Source organism: Sceloporus occidentalis, unplaced genomic scaffold (assembly GCF_023333645.1).
Source record: "Sceloporus occidentalis isolate IW3139 unplaced genomic scaffold, rSceOcc1.0.p SCAF_4, whole genome shotgun sequence".
Classification (NCBI taxonomy): domain Eukaryota; kingdom Metazoa; phylum Chordata; class Lepidosauria; order Squamata; family Phrynosomatidae; genus Sceloporus; species Sceloporus occidentalis.
Window position 1 is genome coordinate 200,078,696 of NW_028316984.1, and position 26,490 is coordinate 200,105,185.

Sequence of the window (26,490 nt, forward strand, 5' to 3'; positions counted from 1 at the left end):
GTAGGTAGGAAAACTGGCTTACTAGTCTTGGTGCAATGAAACCTTCTTTGTCTCTTGGTGTAAGACGATAGGCAGAGAGCCTGGGGGAGGAAGGAGTGATCAGCAAACCCATTTAACCCTTTTCTTGATACTACCTAGGTTCTCCGTGTCTTTGGGGCCACATTCCTTTCCCATGGGAAATCTCCCAGTGTTTCAAAGGTCATTGTGACCTCTTAAAACTTGGCTAGACATGGAATATATGAAAATATGAAGAGCCCCATACACAATGTAGGGATTCAGGGTGTGCTAACAGATAGATGTCACCAGCCACCACTGTTACAAATAGAACAAAGGAGGGCGAGGGAGAAGGGAGACAGAGGGGGTTCCTATGTTATATAATGTATTGTTATTGTTTCTGTTATTATTGTTAACCGCCGTGATCATTGGAACGGCGGTATATAAATAAACCTTCATTCATTCATTCAGAGGGAAGAAGTCACAGCCATGGTCCACCATACCATAAGGGGTTCTCCCATCAGCTTCAAGAACTTATGGACGTTCAGCGTGGTAAGCAGCTGCTCCATCCGGGTTCTTTGGCATGGCTGGGATGGATCTGCGTTCACCTTACAGTGGCTGAAAAAGAGCTGCGAAGATGGGATGTCAGGTTCTTCACTGCTATAGGAGGAATGTACAAGAGGTTGAGTACAGGACTTGAGTTAAGCTCTGGTGCAGTTGGACTGTCATTGCAATTTAGAATGTGGATACTTTATGTCTCTTATTTAGGAAAAAAGTCTTTAGATCTGGGACAGTGTGTACCAGAACACAGGCCTCTCATTCATACACACACCACTGGGACTTCAACCTTCACTGGGGTAGGTGAAAAACCAGAAACAAAACTGCAAATCAAAAAACACTTTTTTTTCATCTGAGAGAACACCTCTCCAGGAAGCTCTAGGTCTTACAGTCGACATCGGTAGAGGTTGACCACAGAATTACACTGGAGGACATACAAATGTCTAGACAAGTGTTTTCTCTAGGAATCTCTAGGTCCTCCTGTGTGACTCTATGCTCAACATCTAGCAGAGTAGGGCTGAAGGACCTAGGGATTCCTAGAGATAACATATTAATCAAATCTGCGAATAATCAAATCTGCAAAGTCAAAATCACATATGTGGAAGGCAAATTGTATTTCTATGTATGTGTGTAATTTACTGCCTAGTTACATGAGAACATGGGAAAGCCTTGTTGTTGTTTTCTGTCTACAAATTGTTTCCAACTTACAGTGACCCTAAGGAGAATCTACCATAGGGTTTTCTTGGCAAGATTTGTCCAGAGGGGATTTGCCTTAGCCCCCCTCTTTAAGATTTATTCAGAGGGGATTTGTCACTGCTTTCCTCTGAAGTGAGAGAAAGTGTGGCTTGCCCAAGGTCACCCAGTGGATTTCCAACCTTGGTCTCCTGGAGTCCTAGTCCAACATTCAATCCAGTCTCCCACACTGGCTTGGAAAAGTTGATTTTCCAAAAAAGGGTAACCTTTCCAGGTTTTTACACTATCATTTTAGATATCTGACCATATATATATGTTTGTCAAGATATATATATATATATATATATATATATATATATAGCCTTTGTCAAGAGAAATGTGCTGTACTTTCTTGTTGCAATACTAAACTGTTTTGTGAACCTCCCTCCTAGACTTAAGAGGCTCTTGAACCAGAAGAAAGAGAGAAGGACCATGATGAAGATTTTCAAAGTGGGTATGTCTCCCAATTAGCCCGAGGGTTTATCCACACTGCAGAAATAAAGCAGTTTGACACGACTTTAACTGCTATGACTCTATCCTCTCGAGCATCCCCGGATTTGTAGTTTGGTGAGGCACCAGAGTTCTCGAACAGACCAGGCTGAATACCCCACCAAACTACAAATCCCAGAATTCCACAAGATGGAGCCATGACATGTTAAGGTGTGTCAAACTGCTTTTTTCAGTAGTGTGGAAAACCAGTGAGGAAGTCTTTTAAGATTTGAATATAAAATAGAAATTCCTCTGATCTTCTAGAAACAATTTCAGATCACTGGAGACAACCAGGCATGTGGTTAATTGCAAACCTAAATTGGAGCATTTTAGGATTTGAGGGTGGTGAAGGGTTTTGTGCATGTAGTGTTTGTGTCTGCGGGGCCCTGTCTGCTAAATACATACCGAATGCTCCTCAGAAGAGTCACTTCCGTGGTTAAGGCAAACTTAACGGAACCATAGACAAAAGCCGCCTCCATCACCACTCTGTGCTCTGGAAAGAGAAGTTTACTTTGCAATTTAATCTGGAATACTAGACTTCCTCTTCCTCCATCTCCTCTTTCCTTCTTTTGTACCAAACCAATCTTGATGCTAAAAAGTCTGCTCAGGCTGAAAAATACAATGCAGGGCCTAGATGCAAATTGTTTTAAGGGTGGAGGGTTACTATGTATATATGGATGTATTTTAGCTTGTTGTATGCCGCTTTGATTGCCTGGCAAAAAGCGGGATAGAAATAAAATTATTATTATTATTATTATTATTATTATTATTATTATTTTAATTGCAAGTCCCTTTTAGAGTACATTCACTGAATCAGTGGGAATTTGGCAAGTCATTATTAAAAGAGGTTGTTTACCAGCAACTGAGGTTATTTTGAGTAGTTGCCTCTGAACTCAGCAATTATGGATCTGTCTTTGGGTTATTATTATTATTATTATTATTATTATTATTATTATTAACCTTTATTTATGAAGCACTGTAAATTTACACAGCGCTGTACATACAATCTTTTTAATTAGACGGTTCCCTGCCCTCGGGCTTACATTCTAAAAAGACATGACACAAAAGGAGAAGGCAGTGGTGGAGGGAAAGGGGATGAGGTCTAGCAGTTCCTCTCTACCTCCGAGGCCTGGACCAAGGTAGATGGACTGGAGGGTTACCAAACTAAAAACTAAAGCAGGCTCCTGTACCTTTAATGGTTGTGGAGAAGAGAGAATTTCAGCAGGTGCTGCTTGTTACACACCCAAATAACAAGCAACACCTGTTGAAATCCCCTTTCCCACACAAGTATTAATTGTGTATTCCTGCATGGCCTTTGTGGTCTTCCAACTATAATGTACAACCTTAGTATTCTTATACTGATAAAGAATAGTCAGAATATTCTAAAGCTGAGCAAACATCATTTTGTGGTAGCCCTGCCACTTCTACTGCTCCTATCAGTACCATTTTCTCCACTTTATTTCAACTCTATCATGTTCTTGCTCAGATGAAAATTACAGGTATACTGGTACTAACATAGAGATATGAATCCTGTTGACATCTTACACAAGCCTAAGGCCTGTTACAGACTGCCAAAATAAAGCTGCTTCGGGTCTCTTTGGAGGTATGCTATTTAAATGATGCCTGGGTCGTAAGAGTCTGGAGGTCGCGCCAAAGCCATACTCCATTCCTAAGCACTGGAGTGCAGCTTTGGTGCAGCTTCCAGATTCTTAGGATGCATGCATCATCAGCATACCTCCAAAGAGACCCGAAGCAGCTTTATTTTGGCAGTCTGTACTGGGCCTAAGTTTTCCTACAGAAGAAGCTGGGCATTTTTGTCCAATGTAGAAATCTGCATCCAGAGGATAGAGTACGCTTGTTTTCAGCTGCTCTAGTGACTAGGGCATGGAGCAATGGATTCAAGCTAAGGAAAAGAGATTCCACCTAAATATTAAGACGAACTTTGTGATGGTAAGAGCTGTTTGATAGTGGAAGATGCTGCCTGGGACTGCAGTGGAGACTCCTTCTTTGGAGGTTTTACAAATATACTCCACTGTAAATCAAAAAAATTATGCCCAAAAATTGACCTCAAAATCCTGTGTTGACTTATATGTAGGCCAATGCAGTAATACAGCTCAGAAAGAAGCACTAAAAGAAGCACTGCCCTGATGCCCCACTCTCCTTGGCTCAGCAGTGATCTGGATGGCCATCTGTCGGGTATGCTTTCATTGAGAGTTCCTGCATGTCAGGGGGTTGGACTGGATGGCCCTTGTGGTCTCTTCCAATTCTATGATTCTATGAAAGAGCTGTGGAGGCAGAGAGTACGTGTGCGTGTGTGTGCACATGTGTGTGTGAAAGAAGTGATTCCTTTTCAATCTGATGTTGAACCCACCCACCCACCCATTCTTCTCCTCTGGACTTCTCCTGTCCTCCAAACACTTCATTTCTGTCCATTGCCTTCTCTTCTCAATCTGATATTAAAACCTTCTCCTGTAGCACCAAGGAAGTGGTGTTAGGTGGTTGGGAGAGGTCCAGAGAAGGAGCGGTAGGGAAAGAAGTAGTGTTTTCCTGTTGTTTTGTCCTTTAGATCCTTTGTTACATGACCTTAAGGTTTACCCTTGACTTCTCCATGGGTCATATCAAAATCCATGATTTTGGCCCGAAAACCTTCCCTCGACTCACACATGAGGATGACTTATTCACGAGTATATACGGTAAGCAGATGCTGGATGCCATCTGTCATCCAGCTTTGATTCTGTGTTCTTGCATGGCAGACTGCATGGCCCTTGGAGTCTCTTCCAAATCTAGTCTTTTATGATAAAATAGCCTAGCACCAGCACTGGTTAGAAATAATTATTGGCATGGGTTTGGAGCAACGTGATATACATTATACACAAGCATACATATGTGTACTACAATATAATATAATATTACACCATGCTCCAATTGTTTATGGAAAAATAAGCCAATCCAATACGAAAGATAAAGTTATAAAACAGCACTAAAAATAATAAAGTCTCAGCATGAAAATAGCACATCTGTTAAAAACAAGGCAGAATATAAACACAGCAGAGCACACCATTAAACATTATACACTCCTTGGAATATGAACTAGATCTATGCTAGCAAAGCTGTTCCCTCTTCTTTATGGAAACAAAACCACATTTCAATACATTTCTCTTTAAAACTGTCATTCTTTTCCAAATATCTGAGTGCAGGGAACTGCATTTTAAAACCAAGAAACATTAGATTTTAAGGATACTTTTGGGGGGAAATTCTCTTCAGTCTCAGCAAAGCTTGCAAAAAAATGTTGTATGACAAGTTCTAAGAAGCCCCCACTGCCTTTATATGCTACAGATTCCAATGCAAAAACAGCCCTTTCTAAGAATTCTGAGGTAACACAGCTGAGTCCCAATTGGTATTGCCTCAGTTTAACAACATTTAAAACTTACAATCTCTCGCTCTCCCTGTGTGTGTGTGTGTGTGTGTGTGTATGAAAGTCTCCCCCAGGATGCATCCATCTCCTGATGTACCTGTGCAATTGAATCAGCCAAGAGAAGAAAGAGGTACAGGTAAGAGAACAAGGAGAATGAGGTAAGATAGGCTGTTTGGAGTATTGGCACAGACTTTTGAATGAAAAGAAAAGATGACTGGTTCCTTTCATCTACCTAGATTGGTGAGTGGAGAAAGGGACAAACTAGTGCAGTCTTGGCATTGCTGGAAGGAAAGGGTTTCCTTTGCCTGTTCAAGAGGTGCAGAGCGGGGGAAGAAGAAACTAGCAATGCTCTAATATGGAGGAAGGGATACCTTTCTTTAACTGCTTAAAAGGAGAGGCATCAGGGGCATCACTTAAGGGAGTGCGGGAGGTTCAGACCACACTGGGTGACACCTCAGAGTTTGTGGGGCAGTTGCTCACTGTCCACCCCAAGACCCCCAGCTGCCCCCTCTGCTAGCCAGGGTGCTTCTGCCATTCATTGACTGTGGTCACAGGTTGGGTGCTGCTGATGCCCAAAGCCTGCTTCTAGGTCTGGCAGGGGTTTTGGTCAAGCCTGGAAAGGGAGGTACTGGTAGAGGCACCGACAGTGGTGGCCATGGACTCCTCCCATTCTGCAAAAGGAAAGGTGTATGTGGCTTCAGCTGTACAACCATCACCTCCTTTTTCTCCACCAGACCTGTTTTTATACTGTAAGTCGCTTTGATTGCAGGATATAAATAAAAGTTTTATTTGTTGTTGTTGTTGTTGTTGTTGTTATTATTATTATTATTATTATTATTATTAGACCTGCAAGGGGTTGCCGGGCAAAGCAAGACAGCTAGAAGGGTATGTGTGTGCAAGCAATATGGGGGTGACAGCATGAGTTACCACACTGGGGTGACACAGCTATATTAAGGAAGCATGAGGAGGAGGAAGAAACTGGAATCTTAGGAGAGTTTTGCAGTGGTTAACACAGTTTTCCTGTGCTCACTTAGGTAAGGGGTGAACAACTAGGATCTGTTCTCTTCACCTGGCAAGCCAGTTGGAGAGGACCGAGAAGGAAATGTACTGTTTTCCTCTCTCCTGATATGTTTTCTCCACCTGGGAAACCTGCTGGGGAAGGCAATGCAGCAGAACACAGTTCATACTAGTTTCTCTCTGTGTGCTCCTCTGAAGAGACACTGTTGTCTCATAGCAAACTAGCTCACCACAGTCCATCCTCCTTTGGATCAGCAATTGCTGTTCCCGCTGAAGACCATCTGCACATTTCTTTAGCCTGGAAAAAGTAATCTATGGAGTTATATTCTCTAACCCTCTGCAAAATTGGTGGTGGGTTAAGTTAAAACTGATAAGTTTGTAGCTTGATCAGTTCCACAGGCATACATTCCCTGGTTTCCAACAATTCCCTATGAAACTAGCTCCCTCCATTTACATCAAACACACTTCCTCAGAGAGTGATGGAGTCTCTCTCCTTGGAGGCCGTTAAACAGAGACTGGATGGCCATCTGTCGGGGATGCTTTGACTGAGAGTTCCTGCATGGCAGAGGGTTGGACTGGATGGTCCTTGTGGTCTCTTCCAACTCTATGATTCTATTTACACTGTGAATCTAGAAATGCAACTCTGATGTAACTCAAGACCCACCTCTATATCGTGTCACACAGGAAGCAATGCCTGGTTGTGTCATTCAAAAACTTAATTTATACCTGCAGTCCCAATAGCTTGGACGTAAGCAAAAGCGAGATCTGACTGGCCCTTTAGGGAATCTTCCAGATTCTGGAGGTCTTTCAGTGTCCTCAGATACTTCACTTCATTGAAGAGAAGGGCACTAGAAGGAAAATCCAGGTGGTGAGTGAAATCGTAACTTCTGTAACCCGTCAGAAGCTACAAACATTTGCATTTCGGATAAAAGGGAACAAAAGTCATCTGCTATTCAACTCCTGAATCTGCCCTTTGTACTCATTTCTAAAGTGGCTCTGCAATGCTAGAACAATTCTGGGATTAGGAAAATGAATCTGCATTCTTAGTTTTTTGTGGGTTTTTCAGACACAAATGCTCTGTGCATCTCCTCCCAGTTTGAGGCTTTGCCATTCAACATCAGAACAATACACAGATTAACATGGAAATCACTCCTCCCAACCCAGGGTCACACAGTGTGTATGTGTACACACACACACAACTCACTTCCATGCCAGCATTCTCTGAAGATGTCAGCCACAGATGCTGGTGAAATGTCAGGAACAAACCCTTATAGAACATGGCCACATAACCTGAAAAACCCACAAAAATTGATGGATGCCGGCCATGAAAGCCTTCAAATTCACACTGAATCTGTATTCTGTTTATTAATTGAATTGCTTATTCCCCGTCTTGTAACTTGTAATGTCAGTGCTGATCTAAGTTCCACTGATTCAACGGGTTGACTCTAGCAACCGTAACTGTATTTAGGCCAAGTCCCACTGATTTCACAGGCTCATTCAAGAGAAAGAATGAGAACCCACTCTAAATCTGTTTGAAAGCTATATTCAACCCAACATCTGTCCTGGGCTTATCATTTGCTGCTTTGAACTCCATTTTAGAAGGAAAAATGAGATAAAAACTGTGGAAATTAATTAAAATGACACTCCAAATGCTTGTAGACTTCCACATAAGGCCCAGCCTAAACCCCCCACGAAAACATCTTGGTTATTCTGCTCAGTGCTGCAAACTCTAGTTGCTTTTCCTTTTCTGGGTCCCTGTCTTCATTCCTGACATCTTGGCATGCTCCATAAGCCCTGCACAAAATGGAAAGCGACTATCTGATCAGGAAAAAAATACCATCAGAGCAAATGAAGAGATGGCATAATACTCACAAGAGGACATTTGCAACAATAGCATCCACACTGAACAAGGCATCAGTAGGAAGTTCACGAAGCAGCACATGGCCCCTGAGGAGGAATCACAAAATCATAGAGCAGTCCAGCCTCCTGACAATGCAGGAAACTGACAGAAGGTAAAATGGAGCTGATACCTTCTGATAAGACATAGCAAAAAGCAGTCATGAATCTTCCTGTTCACCGAGAGGACATGCAGACCCATGTTTTTTGGCAGTGAGTGCTTTGAGCGTTAGGCTACAACTCTGGAGACCAGGGTTCAAATCCCAGTTTAGCCATGTAAACCCACTGGGTGACCTTAGGCAAGGCACATTCTCTCAGCTGCAGAGGATGGCAATAGCAAACCCCCTCTGAACAAATCTTGCCGGAAAAACCCAAGGTAGGGTTGCTTTATGATTGCCATAAGTGAGAAATGACTTGAAGGTATACTACAAAACAACAAAAGAAGAAAGAGTTTCAAGAGATCACTGATTTTCTCCTGACTACAGAAATTTTGAAGGGCTATGGGAGAAAAAGCAGTCTTTAGACAGATCAGTGATATTCAGAAGTTCTCATAATACTTCTAGCATATAAAACTGACGCAGAAGTTCATGAAGTTTCAGATGAATTACCCCAAAATCAAAGCCTTTCTCCACCTGCTTCCCCCTTAATTGATACATCAACTCTTTTGACAATCCAATCTCAATTCCTCTTCCTTATAAGCAGAGAATGTTTTCAGTAACTAATAAATTTGCAATCAGATGAACTACTTACCTGAACAGGTATGCTTTGCCCAAGGAACTGTCCTCTCTACAGTAACCTAATCCTTCTCCTTCTTTATGGCAGTTCACCTGTGAGAAAGAAGACAGATATCTCAATATCCTTCCTGAGAGAATATATCTGAAGACTTGGTAATTTGATTGTTTTATTTTGATGTTGGTGGAGGGTTGGGTTATGCAATTTTGATTATGTTCTGCTATGTGTTTTTATTTCTTTTTACTGTAACCCGGCTCGATCCATAGGGAGTGGTGGGATATTAATAATAATAATAATAATAATAATAATAATACTTCAGCCACAACATTGTGAGTTCGATCCCAGGGCTCCAAGGTTGACTCAGCCTTCCATCCTTTCTTAGGTCAGTAAAATGAGTACTCAGCTTTCTGGGGGCAATTGGTTTACAAATTATAAACTGCAGATTGCCGAGTTCAATATTAAGTAGTATATAAATGTAAATGCCATTGCTGTTGGTACAGTCCATAGCTAAGGCTACACAGTTTTGTTGAGTTTCAAATGCACTGTTGTAAAACAAGAATTGAAAACTGGGCAATGTTCATTCTCTCACTTCCCTCCTCCACAGACCATACTCATTTTGATTTAGCTTTATTTTTGCTCTGCTCTCCATTTGGATGCAGATTATATGGGATGAATAAAGCCAAACCACCATATTTGGGTGCATTTATCATATCTCATGTTTCATTACCATATATCAGCCTTCTCCCTCCCACATCTTCTGGATGCACTGGACTGCAATTTCTGTCTTCCCTGGCTGACTGATGATATAACCTGAAATGTTTTTGAGTTTGCAAAGGTGAAATATTGCTGTTGGTTGGTAGAGCAGGAAACTTTTACCTTTAAGACTGAAATTCCATAATCTTGGAGGGCCTCTATGGATTTTTCTAGTTGTTCCAAGAACACCTCAGCCGATGGAGAAGCTGGAATGCAAACAAGCACTTCTTCAGGCTTACGGTCACAATTATAGCCACTGTTTAAGCTTCCTGGAAATTTCCTGAGTGGTAGCTGCATTAATCTGTGACTAAAAAATATAATATTTTGTGGCACCTTAAAAACTAACAAGTTTTGCTTGGCAGAAGCTTTGGGGATTTCAGCTCACTTTTTGAGAAGCCTTCAAGCTTCACATAAGATAATGACAAAGAAGAGTTGAAATGCTCAAAATGGTTAAAAGCAGCAGACCAGAACACATGGAGAAAAGCAAGAAATCAATCTGTGCCAGTCTTCAGATGTGTCTGAAGAAGCTGGCTGCTGCAGCCCAACTTATGTTAAAATCTTACAGTGCCTCTTTAATATTAGTCGAAACCACGTCATTTTGCATCAATAGCACTTTGCAATTCTTTCACAGCACTTCGCAATTCCTTTCACTTGGAAAGTGCCAAACACATATTGAATTGGCAAGCTGTAGCCTGTTTTATTGTTATTACTTTATTGTATTGTTATTAATGTTGCTTTATTATATTTTTATTATTGTTAGTATTTTATTGCTTTAATGTTTTAGTATTTTCAACTTTTTAAAATACTGTATATGCTGTTTTTAAGCACTTATAGCTTTTAAATTACATTTTGTTTTTTCATGGCTCGTGTGTTTTTAAAACCATGGTCCAAAATACACTGCAGAAATAATCAAGACTGCTTTAATTGCCCTGGCTCAATGCTAGGGAATCCTGGGAACTGTAGTTTTGTGAGACATTTATCCTCCTCTGTCAGAGAGCTCTGGTGCCAAATAAACTATAACTCCCAGGATTCCCTAGCATTTCAGCCAGAGCAGTTAAAGTGGTCTCGAACTGGATTATTTCTGCAGTGTGTTTTGGACCTAGAGCTCTCTGGCAGAGAAGATTAAATAACACACCAAACTACAAGTCCCTGGCTTCCATAGCATTGAGCCAAGTCAGTTAACGTGGTGTCAAACAAGATTATTTCTGCAGTGCAGATGCAACCATAGATATCAAAAAGTAAAACTGGGAACTACAGTCAAATAACTGAAGCTCCAGCAACATTTCGTTTTCTCCTTCTGTTGTCCCTCCCTATTGTATTGGCTCGCTTCTTTCTTTCACCTTGCATTGCCTACGAATCCTCCTAACCAAAGGCAATCAAAAGGCAGGTAGCGAGAAGCACTCACCCTCCTCCCGAAAATAAACCAAAGATGCTTTAGATCTTGGCAAGGTGCTGAAATACTCCCTGGGGCTTAGCTCTGGTACAGCAGCATCTTGTATACAACTTGCCACATAAATGTAAGAAGCCCAGAGGAGGAGGAAGGTCAAGGAAGGGGCTTTTCCATTCACTGGCAGGGATGACATGGCTTCTTCACCTGTTTTCTCTTCTTGCAGAAGAACCTTTAAAAGAAAAGGTGTAACTGTTATTTTTAAAGCACCTTACAAATATGAAAGGACAGGTTGAGTCTCCCTTACCAGATGTGTTTGGGATTTCAGGGTTTTTTAGATTTAAGAATATTTGCATGTTCAGTGATCCCTCCACATTCGCTGGGGTTAGGGGTGAAGGACCCCCGTGAACGCAGGAAAACCATAAATTAAAAAACCACTATTATTTTTAATTAAGAAAACACCTCTCTAGGGATCTCCTAGTCCTCCAGTGCAACTCTACGGTCAACATCTGCCAGACGTTGATCATAGAATCACCCTGGAGGACCTACAAATGCCTAGAGAAGTGTTTTCTCTAGGAATTTCTTGATTCTCCAACACAACTCTATGGCTAATGTCCAGCAGAGTTGCAATGGAGGAAGAACATATTGATCAAAAGTGCAAATAATCAAATTGTCCCTTCTGGTGCCACAATAAACGACAATTCCTTGCATTCCCAGCACTGAGCCGAGGCAGTTTAGGCGGTCTCAAACTGGATTATTTTTATTTCTTCAGTATGGATGCAGTTAAAATCTGTGTTTTGGCTGGGACAGAAAATAGGGCCAGAAATGTGCCATGCCCTTACTATTAGTATTACATATCCTCCAAATGTCCCAGCTTAGGAAGGATAGTCTTGTTGTCCTTGCTATCCAGATAATCCTCTGCTGTCCCAGTTTTCCAGCTGTTTTTAAAATATTTTAAATATTTTTCTCTCCTCCAGTTTCTCTTTCCTCTTCCCAATTTTCCCTTTTCTCCCCAGTTTACTTTAAGTGCTGCAAACTCGAGTTCAATGTGCAAAACTACAGTTGCACTCCACTAACTGAATGGGGGTAAGGAGAGGAGTCCAAGTCCAAAACGCACTGCAGAAATAATCCAGTTTGAGACCACTTTAACTGCCCTGGTTTAGTGCTAGGGAATCCTGGAAATGGTAGTTTATTGTGGCACCAGAGCTCTCTGACAGTGAAGGCTAAATGTCTCACAAAACTACAGTTCCCAGAATTCCCTACCATTGAGACAGGCAGTTAAAGCGGTCTCAAACTGGATTATTTCCACAGTGTGTTTTGGACCCCAGTTGTCTCAGGCAAAAGCAAACTGCTGCAGCCTTTCCTAGCTGTGTGCTCCTCCTCATTGCAGGCTGAATCTCCCTTAGACAGAATTCATAAATCCAAAACACTACAAAAACGAAAGCTTTTTCCATGGGTGGCTGAGATAGTGACATCTTTGCACTATTTCAACAGGCATTCTGGAACTGAGTGCAAAGGTGTTTTTTACCAATTTTTCAAAAAACCTTTTCACTTTTTAAAAATGGATTTACTGCATGTTATTAGTGATGTCCGTGTATATGTACAGTTGTGTTAATCTTTGGCCTGTTACAGACTGCCAAAATAAAGCTGCTTCGGGTCTCTTTGGAGGTATGCTGTATAAATGACGCATGGGTCCTAAGAGTCCGGAGGTCGCGCCAAAGCCACACTCCCTTCCTAAGCACTGGAGTGTAGCTTTGGTGCAGCTTCCGGATTCTTAGGACCCATGCATCATTTAAATAGCATACCTCCAAAGAGACCCAAAGCAGCTTTATTTTGGCAGTCTGTAACAGGCCTTTGTAAGACCTGAGTTTGAATCCATGCTCAGCCACAGAAACCCACTGGGTGACCTTGGGCAAGTCACTCTCTCTCAGCCTCAGAGGAAGGCAAAGGCAAACCTCCTCTGAACAAACCTTGCCAAGAAACCCCTGCAATAGGTTGCCTTAGGGTTGCCATATGTTGGAAATTACTTTAACACCAACAGCAGCTTGATTCCAACCTTCCTCTGCACACACTCCAGCTTCTCTACATACTTTTTGAATTGTGGTGCCCAGAACTGAACACAGTTTTCCAAGTGAGGCCTGACCAAAGCAGAATAGAGTCGCACCATTACTTCCCTTGATCTAGACACTATACTTCTATTGATGCATCCTAGAATCACATTGGTCTTTTTAGATGCCGCATCACACTGTTGACTCATGTTCAACTTGTGGTCTACTAGGACTGCTAGATCCCTTTCACATGTAGTCAAGCCATCCTATATCTATGCATTTCATTTTTTTCTGCCTAAGTGCACTACCTTACATTTCTCCCTGTTGAAATTAATTTTGTCAGTTGCCACTCAGGAATACACAACAAAGGCTGTACCTTCACTGAAGAATTAGTGCAGTTTCACACCACTTGGACTGTCATGGCTCAAGGGTATGGGATTCTAGGATTCGTAGTTTGGTGAGATATTTAGCTATTCTATGGAAGCCTAGTGTTTGTAGTCTGTTGTGGTACCCAGCACTTCCTGCAGAGAAGGCTAAGCATCTCACTAAACTACAAATCCCAGGATTCCATAAGATGTGACCATAGCAGTTGATGTGGAAAATCAAAGCGCTGTAATTGTGGCGCATGAAAGATATTAAAGAGAGATCATTTTGGCAGACGTTTCCATCCTGGCCAGCAAATCGGTGGTAAAACTGCCAAATCTCCTGGGCTTGTGAACATTTACCTCTCTGCCAGTTTTCCAGATCGTGTTTCAGCCCTTGTAAAAAGAAACGGAGAGATTTCTGACACGTTCTGCCTCTCTGGGAATCCTTGGCCGCTTTTCAACACCTTGCCAGAGAAATAGAGCCAGCTTTAAACACTTAGCTGTAGATAAGATTGCTGGTTGCAAACAATCCGTCCATTCAAGTCCTGAGGTTTTCTTCACACTGGCAGGAGGGTTGTTTATTTGCAAGGTTCATCGTTTTCTCTTTTTTGGACACAAAGGCACCACTTGCCAATTTTTTTAACACCTGGAAAGCACCAAAAAATTTCACTAACCACAATCAATGCTAAAAATTAACCAGGGGAGGAAACCTATGACCTGTCCTTTCTGCACCGAGGTTTCTGCTTCCAGAAATGAATGCAGTAATAGTAAGTATCTGGCATTTACTGGATGCAGAGATCCAAGGTAGCAAGTTCCCAGTTCTCACAGGTTGCAGAGACTAAGGCTGCATCCACACTGGAGAAATAATCCAGTTTGGCACCACTTTAACTGGCATGGCGCAGTGCTGTGGAATTCTGGAAATGGTCGTTTATTGTGGCACCAAAGCTTCTCCAATGTGGATTCTGCCTAAAAGCAGCAAGTAGAAGGTCCCAGGAGGCTCAAAAGTGGATCTGCATTATACAATTATAATGCTATGATTCCACTTTAGCCGCCAGGGGATTTGTAGTTTAGGAAGGGGCATTGAGAATTCTCAACCAGAAAGCACTAGTGCTTCGTTGCTGTTGTTCTTGTGTGCCTTCAGCTCATTTCCGACTCATGGTGACCCTAAGGCAAACTTATCACAGGGTTTTCCTCTGTTTGCCATTGCCATCTTCTAAGGCTGAGAGAGTGTTACTTGCCCATGATCACCCACTGGGTTTACATGGCCGAACCGGAATTCGAACCCTGGTCTCCCAAGTCACAGTCCAATGCTCAAATCACTGCACCATGCTGGCAATTATACCACACTACAAATCCTAGAATTCTGTAGTATCCAATCCTGGCTTTTAATGGGAAACCAGGCTGCAGCCACACTGGAGAATCAAGGCAGTTTGACACCACTTTAAGTGTCATGGCTTCATCCTATGAAATCCCGGGATTTGTGGTTTAGTGAGGCAGCAGAGCCCTACAGCATTGAGCCATGACAGTTAAAGCGGTGTCAAACTGCATTAGTTCTGTAGTGCCGACGCAGCCATAGCATTCGAATTCTGCAGTGTGAAAAGGCCCCTCGTTCAGATGCAGAACAGAAGTGCATCTAATCCAGAATGGTGACCTTCCGTGTAAAACAGTGCTTTGCTTTATCTTTTTGCTTTATTTTTATAACAAGGAAACATATTACAAGTTTTCATTTGCATTCCTGTTACATCTCCACTTTTTACTTGATTTAGTCAGATATTTTTTTATATCCTTGACTTCTGAGTCAAATATACATTCTTCACTTTGATCTCTCCAGTTTGTTACATTTTTGCTCTGGATCTTTCTCTCTTTTTTTTCTTTCTATCTATTTTTCTCTATCTACAGTATTTAAAGTCCTGGCTTCCAACATCTCACTTCTGGTTCTCATCCCTGTGCATCACACAGCTATAGTGCTATGATTCCACTTTAACTGCCATGGCAACATCAATGTAATCCTGGGAATTGTAGTTTGGGGAGAAGAACAGAACAGAAAGTGGACAAAGTTGGCTGCTTTTTACTTTCGGGAAAGTAAAAGTAATCCAGTTTAAGATCGCTTTAACTGCCCTGGCCCAATGTTGTGGAAGTCTGGGAATTGTAGTTTGGTGTGTTGTTATTTAGCCTTCTCTGTCAGAGAGCTCTAAGTCGGAAACACACTGCAGTCTAGTTAAAAAGGGGCCAGTTTGTCTCTATGCGGTTTATTTTCACATTAATGCTCACTGCCCACAACATTGTGTGAAAATGATCTGGCTTTTTGCACAGGGTTTAGGCACTTAGCCTCCTGTGTGATAAACGCCACAGTCCAATGCTGAAACCACTATGCCATGCACAGTAGCATGACAATAAGCAGCAACGTGAGAGCAGAGACTCACCGATTTCTTCCACCGTTTGCTGTATTCCAGAGGGTTCCCTCTCTTCTTCTAGAGCAGATGGGATGGTCCTCAGCCACTTGCCACCGACAAATATTTGGGGAATGGCACTCTTTCACTGCTGAGCAACGCAAATCCAGCTGTTCCTCCAGCACCAATTTCCGATGGTGTCACCTTTGCCAGACCTTACCAACACAAACGTCAAACTCAGCGCTCTGTTCCACAACAACAGCCACTGAAGTCCTTATATATTATACAGTAGGATTGATTTCTAGGCTACCTTTCTCCCAAGGTGGTTCACAAACAAAAATTCTAGCAAGCAAATTACAATGAAATAGTTAAAAACATCCGCTAAAAACAATATAAAATTACAGACTTTACCACCACCATAAAACCACAGTAATAGCTAACATTGCTATCTATGGTCCAAAACACACTGCAGAACTAATCCAGTTTGAGACTGCTTTAACTGCCCTGGGAATTGTAGTTTGTTGTGGCACCAGAGCCCTCTGACAGAGAAGGCTAGACGTCTCACAAAACTACAGTTCCCAGAATTCCATAGCATTGAGCCAGGGCAGTTAGAGCAGTCTCAAACTGTAATAGCTCAGTGAAGTCAAAGGCTTTCATGGCCGGGATCCATAGTTTTTTGTGGGTTTTTCAGGGTCTGTGGCCATGTTCTAGCAGAGTTTTCTCCTGATGTTTTGCCAGCATCTGTGGCATCTGGCATCTTCAGAGAATGCTGGCATGGAAGTGAGTAGGGCGTGTATGTGCACGTGTATGTGTGTACACACACACACACACACACACACCTCCGTATTTGTGGCTTTGATATTTTCAGATTTGATTATTCACGGATTTGATTAATATGTTTTCTCTAGGAATATCTAGGTCCTCCAGCGCAACTCTGTGGTCAACTTTAACTAAATGCTACACTGAAAGACTGTCCAAGAGAGAATACTCTACTAGGCATTTGTAGCTTCTTTAGCGTAACTCTATGGTCAGTGTCTGTCGGACGTTGGCCACAGAGTTGCCCTGGAGGACCTAGAGATCCCTAGAGAGGTGTCCTCTCAGGTAAAAACATGGTGGCTTTGTTATTTGTGGTTCTTCCATATTCACGAGGGTCTTGTGCCCCTAAACCCAGCGAACGTGAAGGGACAAGTGTATGTATATGTATGTATGTATGTATGTATGTATGTACATGCACACTGTGTGGCCCTGGGTTGGGAGGAGTGACTTCCATGTCCATCTGTGTATTGTTCTGTTGCTGAATGGCAAGGCAGCATTGCCGCTCTTGGATGCCCTGGTCATCCGTGAACTGAACCATCCTCCAGTCCTGAGAAACACTGAGATCAAGAGCCAGTTCATGCAAATGAAAGCCATCCAGGGTCAAAGGCTTCCCCAGCAGACAGTCATCACTGACACAAATCCCCTTTGCATCTCCTTCCACCTTGAGGCCTTGCCTCCAAAACAAGGGTCACACAGTGTATATGTGTGTGTGTGTGTGTGTGTGTGTGTGTGTGTGTGTATACACACACACACACACACACCCCACTCTCTTCCATGCCAGCATTCTCTGAAGATGCCAGATGCCACAGATGCTGGCAATACGTCAGGAACAAACTCTGCTAGATCGTGGCCATTTAGCCTGGAAAGCCTACAAAAACCATGTCATAGTTCTGCAGTATACTGTATGTATATATATACACACACACACAGACAAACATAAATGTATAGATATATCTGTATAGCTATATAGATATGTATAGATCTATGTATCTATCTCTATATAGCGACAGATATATATATATATATATATATAGAGAGAGAGAGAGAGAGAGAAAGATTTAGAGAGAGAGAGAGAGAGAATTCAGATTTGCTCTGCAAAAAGGAACCTCTTTTTTCTGTCTATAGATACATAGATAGATATGTCTACATATCTATCTATCTATGGAAATACATATATATAGAGGGAGATATACATGTATGTCTATTTAGATAGATAGATATATAGCTATAGAGAGAGAGAGAGAAAGCTATAGATAGATAGATAGATAGATAGATGTAGATACCCCCAAATCCAGGGCTGGGCCTCCAGGAGAGGCTTCCTGCTCTTCTTCCCTTCCTCCCTACAGCCTTCCAGGCGTCCTTCCCAAAAGAAGGCACTGGAGCCATGCTGCTGCCATTTGCAAAGCGCAGCCGAGAAGGCCCTCTCTCTCTCTTCCGGGAAGAGGCTCAGAGAAGGACTCTCTCGATCCAAGCCAAAACAAGGGGAAATAAAAGGAGGGTGATTGAAAGAGAATTTAGCAAATCCGGAGCGGGCGGACGGCGCCAACCTAAAAAACAAATAAAGACACACTGCCCCCAAGAAGAGGAGGAGGAGGAGGGGGCGGGACATGGAAGTTGTGCGAACCAATCGGCGCGGCTCTAAGGCTCCGAGTGGGCGTGGCTCCGGTGGAGGAGGCGGGGACCTAGGAAGCTGGGCGACACTTTCAAGGAACCAACCGAGTGGGCGTGGCTCCGGTGGAGGGGGCGGGGATTCTGAAAGCTGAGCGACACTTCCAGAGAACCAATGGGCGCGGCTGTAAGGCTCCGAGTGGGCGTGGCTCCGGTGGAGGGGGCGGGGACTTAGGGAGCTGGGCGACATTTTCAAGGAACGAACCGAGTGGGCGTGGCCCCGGTGGAGGGGGCGGGAACTGTGGAAGCTGAGCGACACTTCCAGGGAACCAATCGGCGCAGCAATAACCCCCCGAGTGGGCGGGGCGTCGGGGCCAGCCAATGGGGCGCCGGAGCCGATCTCCTCAAATTCCGAGGCCCGGGGCTCAGCTGATTGTTGTTTCTGTGGGCGAGGGAGCAGCGACAAGGGAAGGAGGCCGGCGGCCTGAGGGGCCCATGAAGGTTGGGGGCGATGTGGGCGCCGTGCGTCTGGGTTCCGGCGGCGCAGGCGGCGCTGTGCCTGGGCCTCTTCGCCTTCGCCTACTGGCAGCTCTGGCTGCTGCTCTGCCGGCGGAGCCAGGCGCGGAGGCTGAGCTGCCGGAGCGCGGCGCTCTTCGTGGGCCTGCTCTGGGCCGCCCTCCGCGCCCTCCGCTGCGCCTTCGCCCTCGCCCGCCTCCCGCCCGCGCCCCGCTGGCTGCTGCTGGGCCCCGCGCCGGCCTCGCTGCTCTTCGCCTCCCTGGCCCTCCTCAACCTCTACTTCGCCCAGGTAAGGACCCAGGGACGGGCGGATGGATGGCGAAGGGACCGGCTCCGTGCGAGAGAGAGAGAGAGAGAGATGTGTGCGAGGGAAGGGCAGGCAGAGATGTATGCAGAAACACACACGTGTGGAGGGAAGACACGTGTATGCCGAGACAGGCGCAGGTGTGTGTCTATGTGTAAGGAAAGGGCAGGCGCGTCCCTAAGGCAGAGAACGGCAGACGCGTGTATTCCAAAGGGAGAGGCGCTGCAAGGAAGGAAGACGCGTGTCTGCCAGGGCAAGAGCAAACCCCCGTGTGAAAGGGACCCACAGAGAGTGTCCTATGCGAGGGCTTGTGCCCATAGGCAGCCCCCCCCCCCCCCCGATGCCCTCAGCCCAGGCCCGCCTCCCTCGGGCTTGTTTACCACATTTGGTGCATCTGCTCCAGAGAAGAGCCCCGGGACGGATGCCTCCTTTCCTTTCCTTTCCTCTCCTCCAGCAACAAAGACCCATTCATCTCTGCCCCTCTTTCCTTCCCCTTCCCCTTCTTCAAGGTTGCGTTGTTGTTTATTGCGTGCCTTTACGCTGCTTTGGACCAACGGCAGCCCTTTCTTCTTGTGGTTTCATACATATCTTTCCTATAGACCTTCCTAGACACACATTGTTTCTTTTTGTTGTGTGCCTTCAAGCCTTTTCCAGCTGTTCTGGGGTTTTCTGGGCCAGGGGTTTGCCATCGCCTTCCCCTGAGGCTGAGAGAGTGTGGCTTCCTGCCCAAGGGCACCCGGCGGGTTTAAGGATCCAGCTGGCATTTGAAGCCTGGTCTCCAGAGCCACCTTGCAAGGTCTTAGGGCTTTCCACAGAGGCAGTCTGGGCTGTAAAAGCATGCAGGAGAGGTACAGGGAAATGGCCAGGGAGGGTAAATGCTGGGTTAGCTTCAGGGAGCAAAGAAAGGAGCCCTTGGTCCCTGGGAAAGGAGGCAGTTTCATTCCAGCAAGACGCTTCCACAAGTCCCGGTTCATTTAGGGCTGGTAATAGAGAAGTCAATGGGATGGCATTCAGGAGGAACAGCACCAGTTGAGAAAAGATGTCATCTTGAGGAGGGAGCAAGCTTGTTTTCTGCTGCTCCAGAGAACAGGACCCAGAACAATGGATGCAAGCTGCAGGAAAAGAGATTCCATTTAAACATTAGGAGAACTTCCTGAGAGTAAGGGCTGTTTGACAGGGGAACACACTCCTTCCTCGGAGTGGAGTGGAGTCTCCTTCCTTGGAGGTCTTAAAGCAGAGGCTGGATGGCCATCTGTCAATGGGGATGCTTTGACGGAGAGTTCCTGCATGGCAGAAGGGGGTTGGACTGGATCAGGGCCCTTGGGATCTCTTCCAACTCTAGGATTCTATACAGATTTGAGTGTTGGAGTGCAACTCTGGAGACCAGGGTTTGATTCCCAGCTCGCCCATAGAAACCCCTTGGTGACCTTGGACAAGTCATACTCTCTCAGCCTCAAAGGAAGGCAATGGCAAACCTCCTCAGAACAAACCTGGCCAAAAAAACAACATGATAGGCAGGGTCACCATAGCGTTGCCCTTAGTTGGAAGTGACTTGAAGGCACACAACACACACATTGGCATTTGGTGACACTGTGAAGGCTCACCAGTTTATTCCAGCAGATGTTTTTTGTGGGCTCCAGACCATTCCTTCGGAGGGTGGGACAGGAGTCCTGCAAAGCTGGTGCAGGAATAAATACGTTCTGCGACACCCTGAAGCCTGACTAGTTGACTTCCACAGAAGCTTTGTGTCTGCTCCAGTCCTCTTCTTTCGGAGGCAAGGGAAAAGCAGATGCAGAAATAAATCAACAAGTCTTCCAGGTGTCAACAGGACTCTTCATCGGCTGCATCCACACTGCAGAAATAATATGGTTTGAGACCACTTGAACTGCTATGGCTCCATGCTATGGAATTCTGGGAATGGTGGCTTGTTGTGGTACCGTGCCACAACAAACCACCATTCCCAGAATTCCATAGCATGGAGCCAGGGCAGTTCATGTGTTCTCAAGCCAGAATATTTCTGTAGTATGGATGCAAATTTCTCTGGACTAAGCTGTCTTATTTCGACATGAGCCTTACTAGGCTCCTGTCTGAAGAAGTGAATTGGAGTCTTACTGAGCTAATGCTGCAATAAATGCCACCTGCATCTTTCCTCCTTTCTAGATGATGGAGATGTAGACACAGAATAGCAAGGCTGGCGCTGGCTCAGCTGGAGAAAGCGCTGCTGTGAGCATTACGTCATTGCTTGGGAGCTTCTCCTCCCTCCTCCGATTGTTGCCAGTGCCTTCCCCTCCCACCAATTTCTTCTTTTTTTGCCTCATTCCTGTAATATCATCTTTCTTTTCCAAAATATATATATTTTATCTTCACCCCCCTCACCACCACCATTGTTTCTTTTCAACCGAACAAACAGCTCCTTTTTAATTCCCGAGTCCTTTTGCCTCCTGGTGTTGCATGGATCAATACTGAAATATTGGTGTGAAGTGTTTTCCTTGCTCCTGGATGGATTTCTTGCGATCTGCACCTCGACTGCGGGTCTTGTTGATCTCTTGTTTTCAAACCCCATACGTTGTCCTTTGACATCTCCATTTGTGTCCCTTTTGGAACAAAAACAACCTTCCAAGCCCTGGCTTGAAAGTCAGATGTTTTGAAGCCTCTTGCGGTGCAATTCTTATATTTACTTGGAATGCAGGGGTGCATCATCCTATGGGACTTACTCCTGGGCAAAAACACATGCGATAATTGAACCCTTGGATCTGAACCTACCCCTGGCATGAATTCAATTAGACACGCTTTTCCTTTTTAAAAAAAACAGAATGGGGCGCACTTTGTATTTTTAGCCACTGTTTGCATCTTCTTTCCTGCAGTTCTTTTTTTTCTTCTTTCTTTTTTTGCAGGAGGCGAGAGTAGTGTTTATCGGTCAGGTCTTGAGCAAACCTGTAGACAGACCTTCTCGCTCTTTGCTGCAGATTTGTCCTGTCATTTTTGGATGCAGTGTCAACAATGATTTCATCCATTTCTTGGGGGTGTGGTGTTCACATGACGCGTGCCGGAAAGCTCCTTGGCTTACCATTTAAAAATAACCACGGATGCTCCCAGCCTTTTAAAAAAGAAAAATCGCTAACATTGGAAATAAAAGATTGAAGCGGGAATAATAAACCTTTATAGCTTGCAATTCGCTTACATAAAGAATAACAGCTTTTGGGCTGTGTTTCTTTTCTGTACTTAAAACTTGGTCGTAAGCCCCGCTGAGCGCTGCGGGACTTAATATCCAAATAACTACGCAGAAGGTATTGGACTGCAAAGTATCATACCGGCTTTACAAAGAGGAGGGGAGGTAGAGGCAAGGGCAGTTCATAGGGGTAGTGTCAAACACAGTCTGTAAACCCTAGCTGCCTTTTCCAAATCTGCTGGAATGCTGTCGAGTTGACTTTGAGTTCATGATGAGAGACCTCCAAGTCCCTCTATCCTCAGGTTTTGCAAAGGTCCAAAACACACTGCAGAAACAATCCAGTTTGTGAGTGATTTAACTGCCCTTTCTGAGTGCTAAGGAATTACAGTTCCCAGGATTCCCTAGCATTGAGCCAGGGCAGTTAAAGTGGTCTCAAACTGGATTATTTCTGCAGTGTGTTTTGGACCAAAGTCATCTGTGGCTTCTTCACTTGGATCTATCCATTTCGAATGTGGTCTTCCTCTTTCCCTACTGCCTTCCTCCTTACCAAGCGTCACTGCCTTTTCTAGTGAGTTGTCTCTTCCCATGGTATGTCCAAAGTACAACAGTCTCGGTTTATCATCTTGGCTTCTAGGGAGCGTTCAGGCTTTGTTTGCTGCTGCTGTTCTTGTTGGCATGTGCCTTCAAATAGTTTCTGATTTACGGAGACCCTATCATGGGGTTTACTTGGCAAGATTTATTCAGAGGAGGTTTGCCTTTGCCTTTCCCTGAGGCTGAGAACATGTGACATGTCCAAGGCTGCCCAGTTGGTTTGATGGCCAAACTGGGAATTGACCCCTGGTCCCCAGAGTCATAGTCCAGTGCTCAAACCATCATCCATGCTGGCTCATGTTTGCTCTAGGTCCCATTTATTGGTCTTCTTAGTAGTTCAGGGTATCCACTAACTCTCCTCCTTTGAATTGATTTTCTTCCTATCCACTTTCTTTATTTTCCAGCTTTCTCAGCCATACATAGAAATGGGAAATACGATGGCATGGACAATCCTAATTCCAGTGATACATCTTTGCACTTCAAGATCTTGTCTGGTTCTTTCATAGCCGCCCTTCCCATTCCTAATCGTCTTCTGATTTCTTGACTGCAGCCTCTATTCTGATTTATGACTCCGCCAAAATGTGGAGAATTTTTAACTCTCAATGTCTTCATTGTCTACATTAAAGTTATTTAAATCGCCTTTAGTCATTTATTTTTGCGTTCTTAATGTTCAGCTGTAAACCAGCCTTTCCAATGAGGAGGAAAATTGGACGGTGTCTAAAGAAACCAGAACGGATGTCTAAAGAACTTTCAGTTGAGCTAAGATTTCAAAGGGACATATACAAGAAAACGGGGGGCAATCACCAAAGAGGAATTCAAACAAATAGTAGTCAGGACGTGTAGGAAGACAGTCAGAAAATGAGCTCAGGCTTGCTTGTTGTGTGCCTTCAAGTCATTTCTGGCTTATGGTAACCCTAAGGTGAACATATGCAGGTTTTTCTTGGCAAGTTTCTTCAAGGCGGTTTGTCATTGGCACCCTGTGAAGTTGAGAGAGTGTGACCTGCCCAAGCTCAAACTATTACACCACACTGTCTCTCTTAGGATTTCCTTGTTCATCCTTTTGCTATCTCCAAGCATAGCATTTGAAAAATAAGCAAGTTCCCATGGAAGAGTCATGTGTTTAGAGAGCCAGCATGGCACAGTGGTTTGAGACTCTGTGTTTGACTCTCTTCTGAGCCATGAAACCCACTGGATGACCTTAGGCAAGTCGCACTCTCTCAGCCTCAGAGGACAGCAATGGCAAACTTCCGCTAAAGAAATGTGTCAAGAAAAACCCATGATAGGTTTGCCTTAGGTTGCCATAAGTTGGAATGACTTAAGGCGCACAGCAGCAACTGCTCCCTTTGGGTTGTATTCCTGCTGTCGGGACTCTATTTCTTTGTTCTTCCTTGTGAGGCAGGGATTTCAGTAGTCTCTGAAGAGTCATTTTGTTGCTTGGAGCTCTCAAGAGCTATTTGTAAAAAAAGCTGGTGGATTACATCCCACAAAGCAGAGCTTCTTGGGAGCAAGCAGTTTGTCTTAAGACCAGACAGCTTTTTGATCTGCTAAGGCAGCCTTCACCACCTTGGCATCCTCTCATTATGTTGGATTCCTATTCCCATCATCCCCAACTAGCAGTTGCTGTTAAACATTTCACAGGACACATGTACAGTGGGGGTTATTGTGCAGTCCTGCAGATATTTGTGGGACTGCTGGTCCCATCCTCCCTAGCCAACCAATGGTGAGGAATTCTGGGATGTGCAATGCAATGACATCTAGAGCTGCATGATTCCCACCCTGATACACAGTGTGGAAATGGGACTGATCTTAAAGACGTGACTCATGAAAAAGGTACGTCATTTTACAGATTGAGCGTGCCACGGGGTCATTAAGCAGAAACCACAACCACTCATGCCAAGCAGCAATGCCCTTTTAGTGTATTTTTGAACCTAAATAGAGAACCAGGACTGCAAGTCAGAATTTAAAGCTGAACACAGGCAAAAACACTTTGCAGAGTGAAAATTGACCAATTTCCCTTTCTCCCCAAACCATCTCCTAGACTTCTCTGATGTAATGCAACAGCCCAAAAGCCAACACAGTTCTAACCTCCATTAATTGGGGCACAGTGTCCATCATACAATCACAGAGTTGGAAGAGACCACAAGAGCCATCCGGTCCAACCCCATTCTGACATGCAGGAACTCTCAATTAAAGCACTCCCTACAGATGGCCATCCAGCCTTCGTTTAGAAACCTCCAAAGAAAGGGAGTCCACCATCCTCAGAGAGAGTATCTTCCACTGTTGAACAGCTCTTAGAGTCAGAAAGTTCTTCCTAATGTTGAGCTGGAATCTCTTTTCCAGTAGTTTGAATCCATTGCTCTGGGTCCTGTTCCTTAGAGCAGCAGAAAATAAACTTGTTCTATCCTCAATATGACACCCTTTCAAATACCTAAACGGGGCTGTCATATCACCCCTTAACCTCCTCTTCTCCAGGCTAAACATCCCCAGCTCCCTAAGGCATTCCTCATAAGGCACATCTTCCAGGCCCTTCACCATGTTAGTCACCCTCCTTTGGACGCGCTCCAGTTTCTCCACATCCTTTTTGAGTTGTGGTGCCCAGAATTGGACACAGTATTCCAGGTGTGTCACTATTACTTCCCTTGATCTAGACACTATACCTCTACTGACGTAGTATACATCTACTGGTAAAATTTCCAGAAATTTTGAAGCCATGGGACAAAAGGGGGGACAGTCCCCCTCTATGACTTTAAAGTTTTTTTACATCACTATTTTATCTTCTCCATTATTCCCCACCCCTTGTAAAAATGAGAAGTTTCATGGGGAAAATGCAACACGATCACCCTTTATAGATGGAAAGTCATTTTAGAGACATAAACAGCACAATGTCTCCCTTGACATAGCATAAAAATAGTATGTTAGATTAATCAAAGATACAGTTTACTCAGGAAAATACAAAGTGAATTAATTTTTTTAAATGTTGTTGTCACAAATATTGGTACAGTGTACAGCTGTAAGGAATCTCTGCTTTTACTAATGTAGCAGCAGACATACAAACACATTTTGAAAAGAAGAAGGCATTGATTTTGGTGAAACAATGAAATTTTGTCTTCTCTAGCCTCCATGGTGCAAAGCCAACAAACCCGCATTGCCATGAGAAGGAAATGATAAAAAGAAACCAGGACCAGGAATTACAATGATATGAAATCCTTTACTAGTCTTGATTTATTTATCTGATTTATACATTTTTTCCTCTGGAATGAGAATGAATACAGTGAGTCCTTGGTATTTGCTAGGGTTTGGTTTCAGGACCCACCGTGGATAACAAAATCTGTGGATGTTCAAATCCCATTAAATATATTTGTAAAATAGGGTGAGGAGCAGCAGCAGCAGTGAGGGAGAGAGGCAGCGTTTGTGGGGCTTAGCTGGCCCCTGGAATATCCCCCCTCCCACCTGGCAGCCCAGCAGCAGCAACAGAGGCAAGGGCACCGCCCAGGGCCCTTTAAAAAGAGGCCCAGGAACAGCACCCTCGGTGAGCAGCAGCAGCAGCAGCAGCAGCAGCAGTGAGGGAGAGAGGCAGCGTTTGTGGGGCTTAGCTGGCCCCTGGAATATCCCCCCTCCCACCTGGCAGCCCAGCAGCAGCAACAGAGGCAAGGGCACCGCCCAGGGCCCTTTAAAAAGAGGCCCAGGAACAGCACCCTCGGTGAGCAGCA

At 44.3% G+C, this 26,490-nt stretch overlaps 2 protein-coding genes across 3 annotated transcripts in view; one reads left to right on the plus strand and one right to left on the minus strand.

Moving 5' to 3' along the window:
* TXNDC16 (thioredoxin domain containing 16) overlaps nt 1-17,984 on the minus strand; it is a 52,927-nt gene extending 34,943 nt beyond the window's left edge. Inside the window, exons 1-9 of the mRNA XM_089522889.1 lie at nt 17,876-17,984; nt 15,810-15,991; nt 10,992-11,205; nt 9,710-9,792; nt 8,852-8,928; nt 8,078-8,152; nt 6,932-7,053; nt 2,179-2,266; nt 498-654 (exon numbers count right to left, since the gene is read on the minus strand). Coding sequence (XP_089379015.1) covers nt 498-654; nt 2,179-2,266; nt 6,932-7,053; nt 8,078-8,152; nt 8,852-8,928; nt 9,710-9,792; nt 10,992-11,169 — 780 coding nt within the window. The 5' untranslated portion in view covers nt 11,170-11,205; nt 15,810-15,991; nt 17,876-17,984. The remainder of the gene's footprint in view (nt 1-497; nt 655-2,178; nt 2,267-6,931; nt 7,054-8,077; nt 8,153-8,851; nt 8,929-9,709; nt 9,793-10,991; nt 11,206-15,809; nt 15,992-17,875) is intronic.
* A 666-nt stretch (nt 17,985-18,650) lies between these two features.
* GPR137C (G protein-coupled receptor 137C) overlaps nt 18,651-26,490 on the plus strand; it is a 35,632-nt gene continuing 27,792 nt past the window's right edge. For both annotated transcript variants that reach the window (XM_089522892.1, XM_089522893.1), the window contains exon 1: nt 18,651-19,005. In XM_089522892.1, coding sequence (XP_089379018.1) covers nt 18,712-19,005 — 294 coding nt within the window. In that variant the 5' untranslated portion in view covers nt 18,651-18,711. The remainder of the gene's footprint in view (nt 19,006-26,490) is intronic.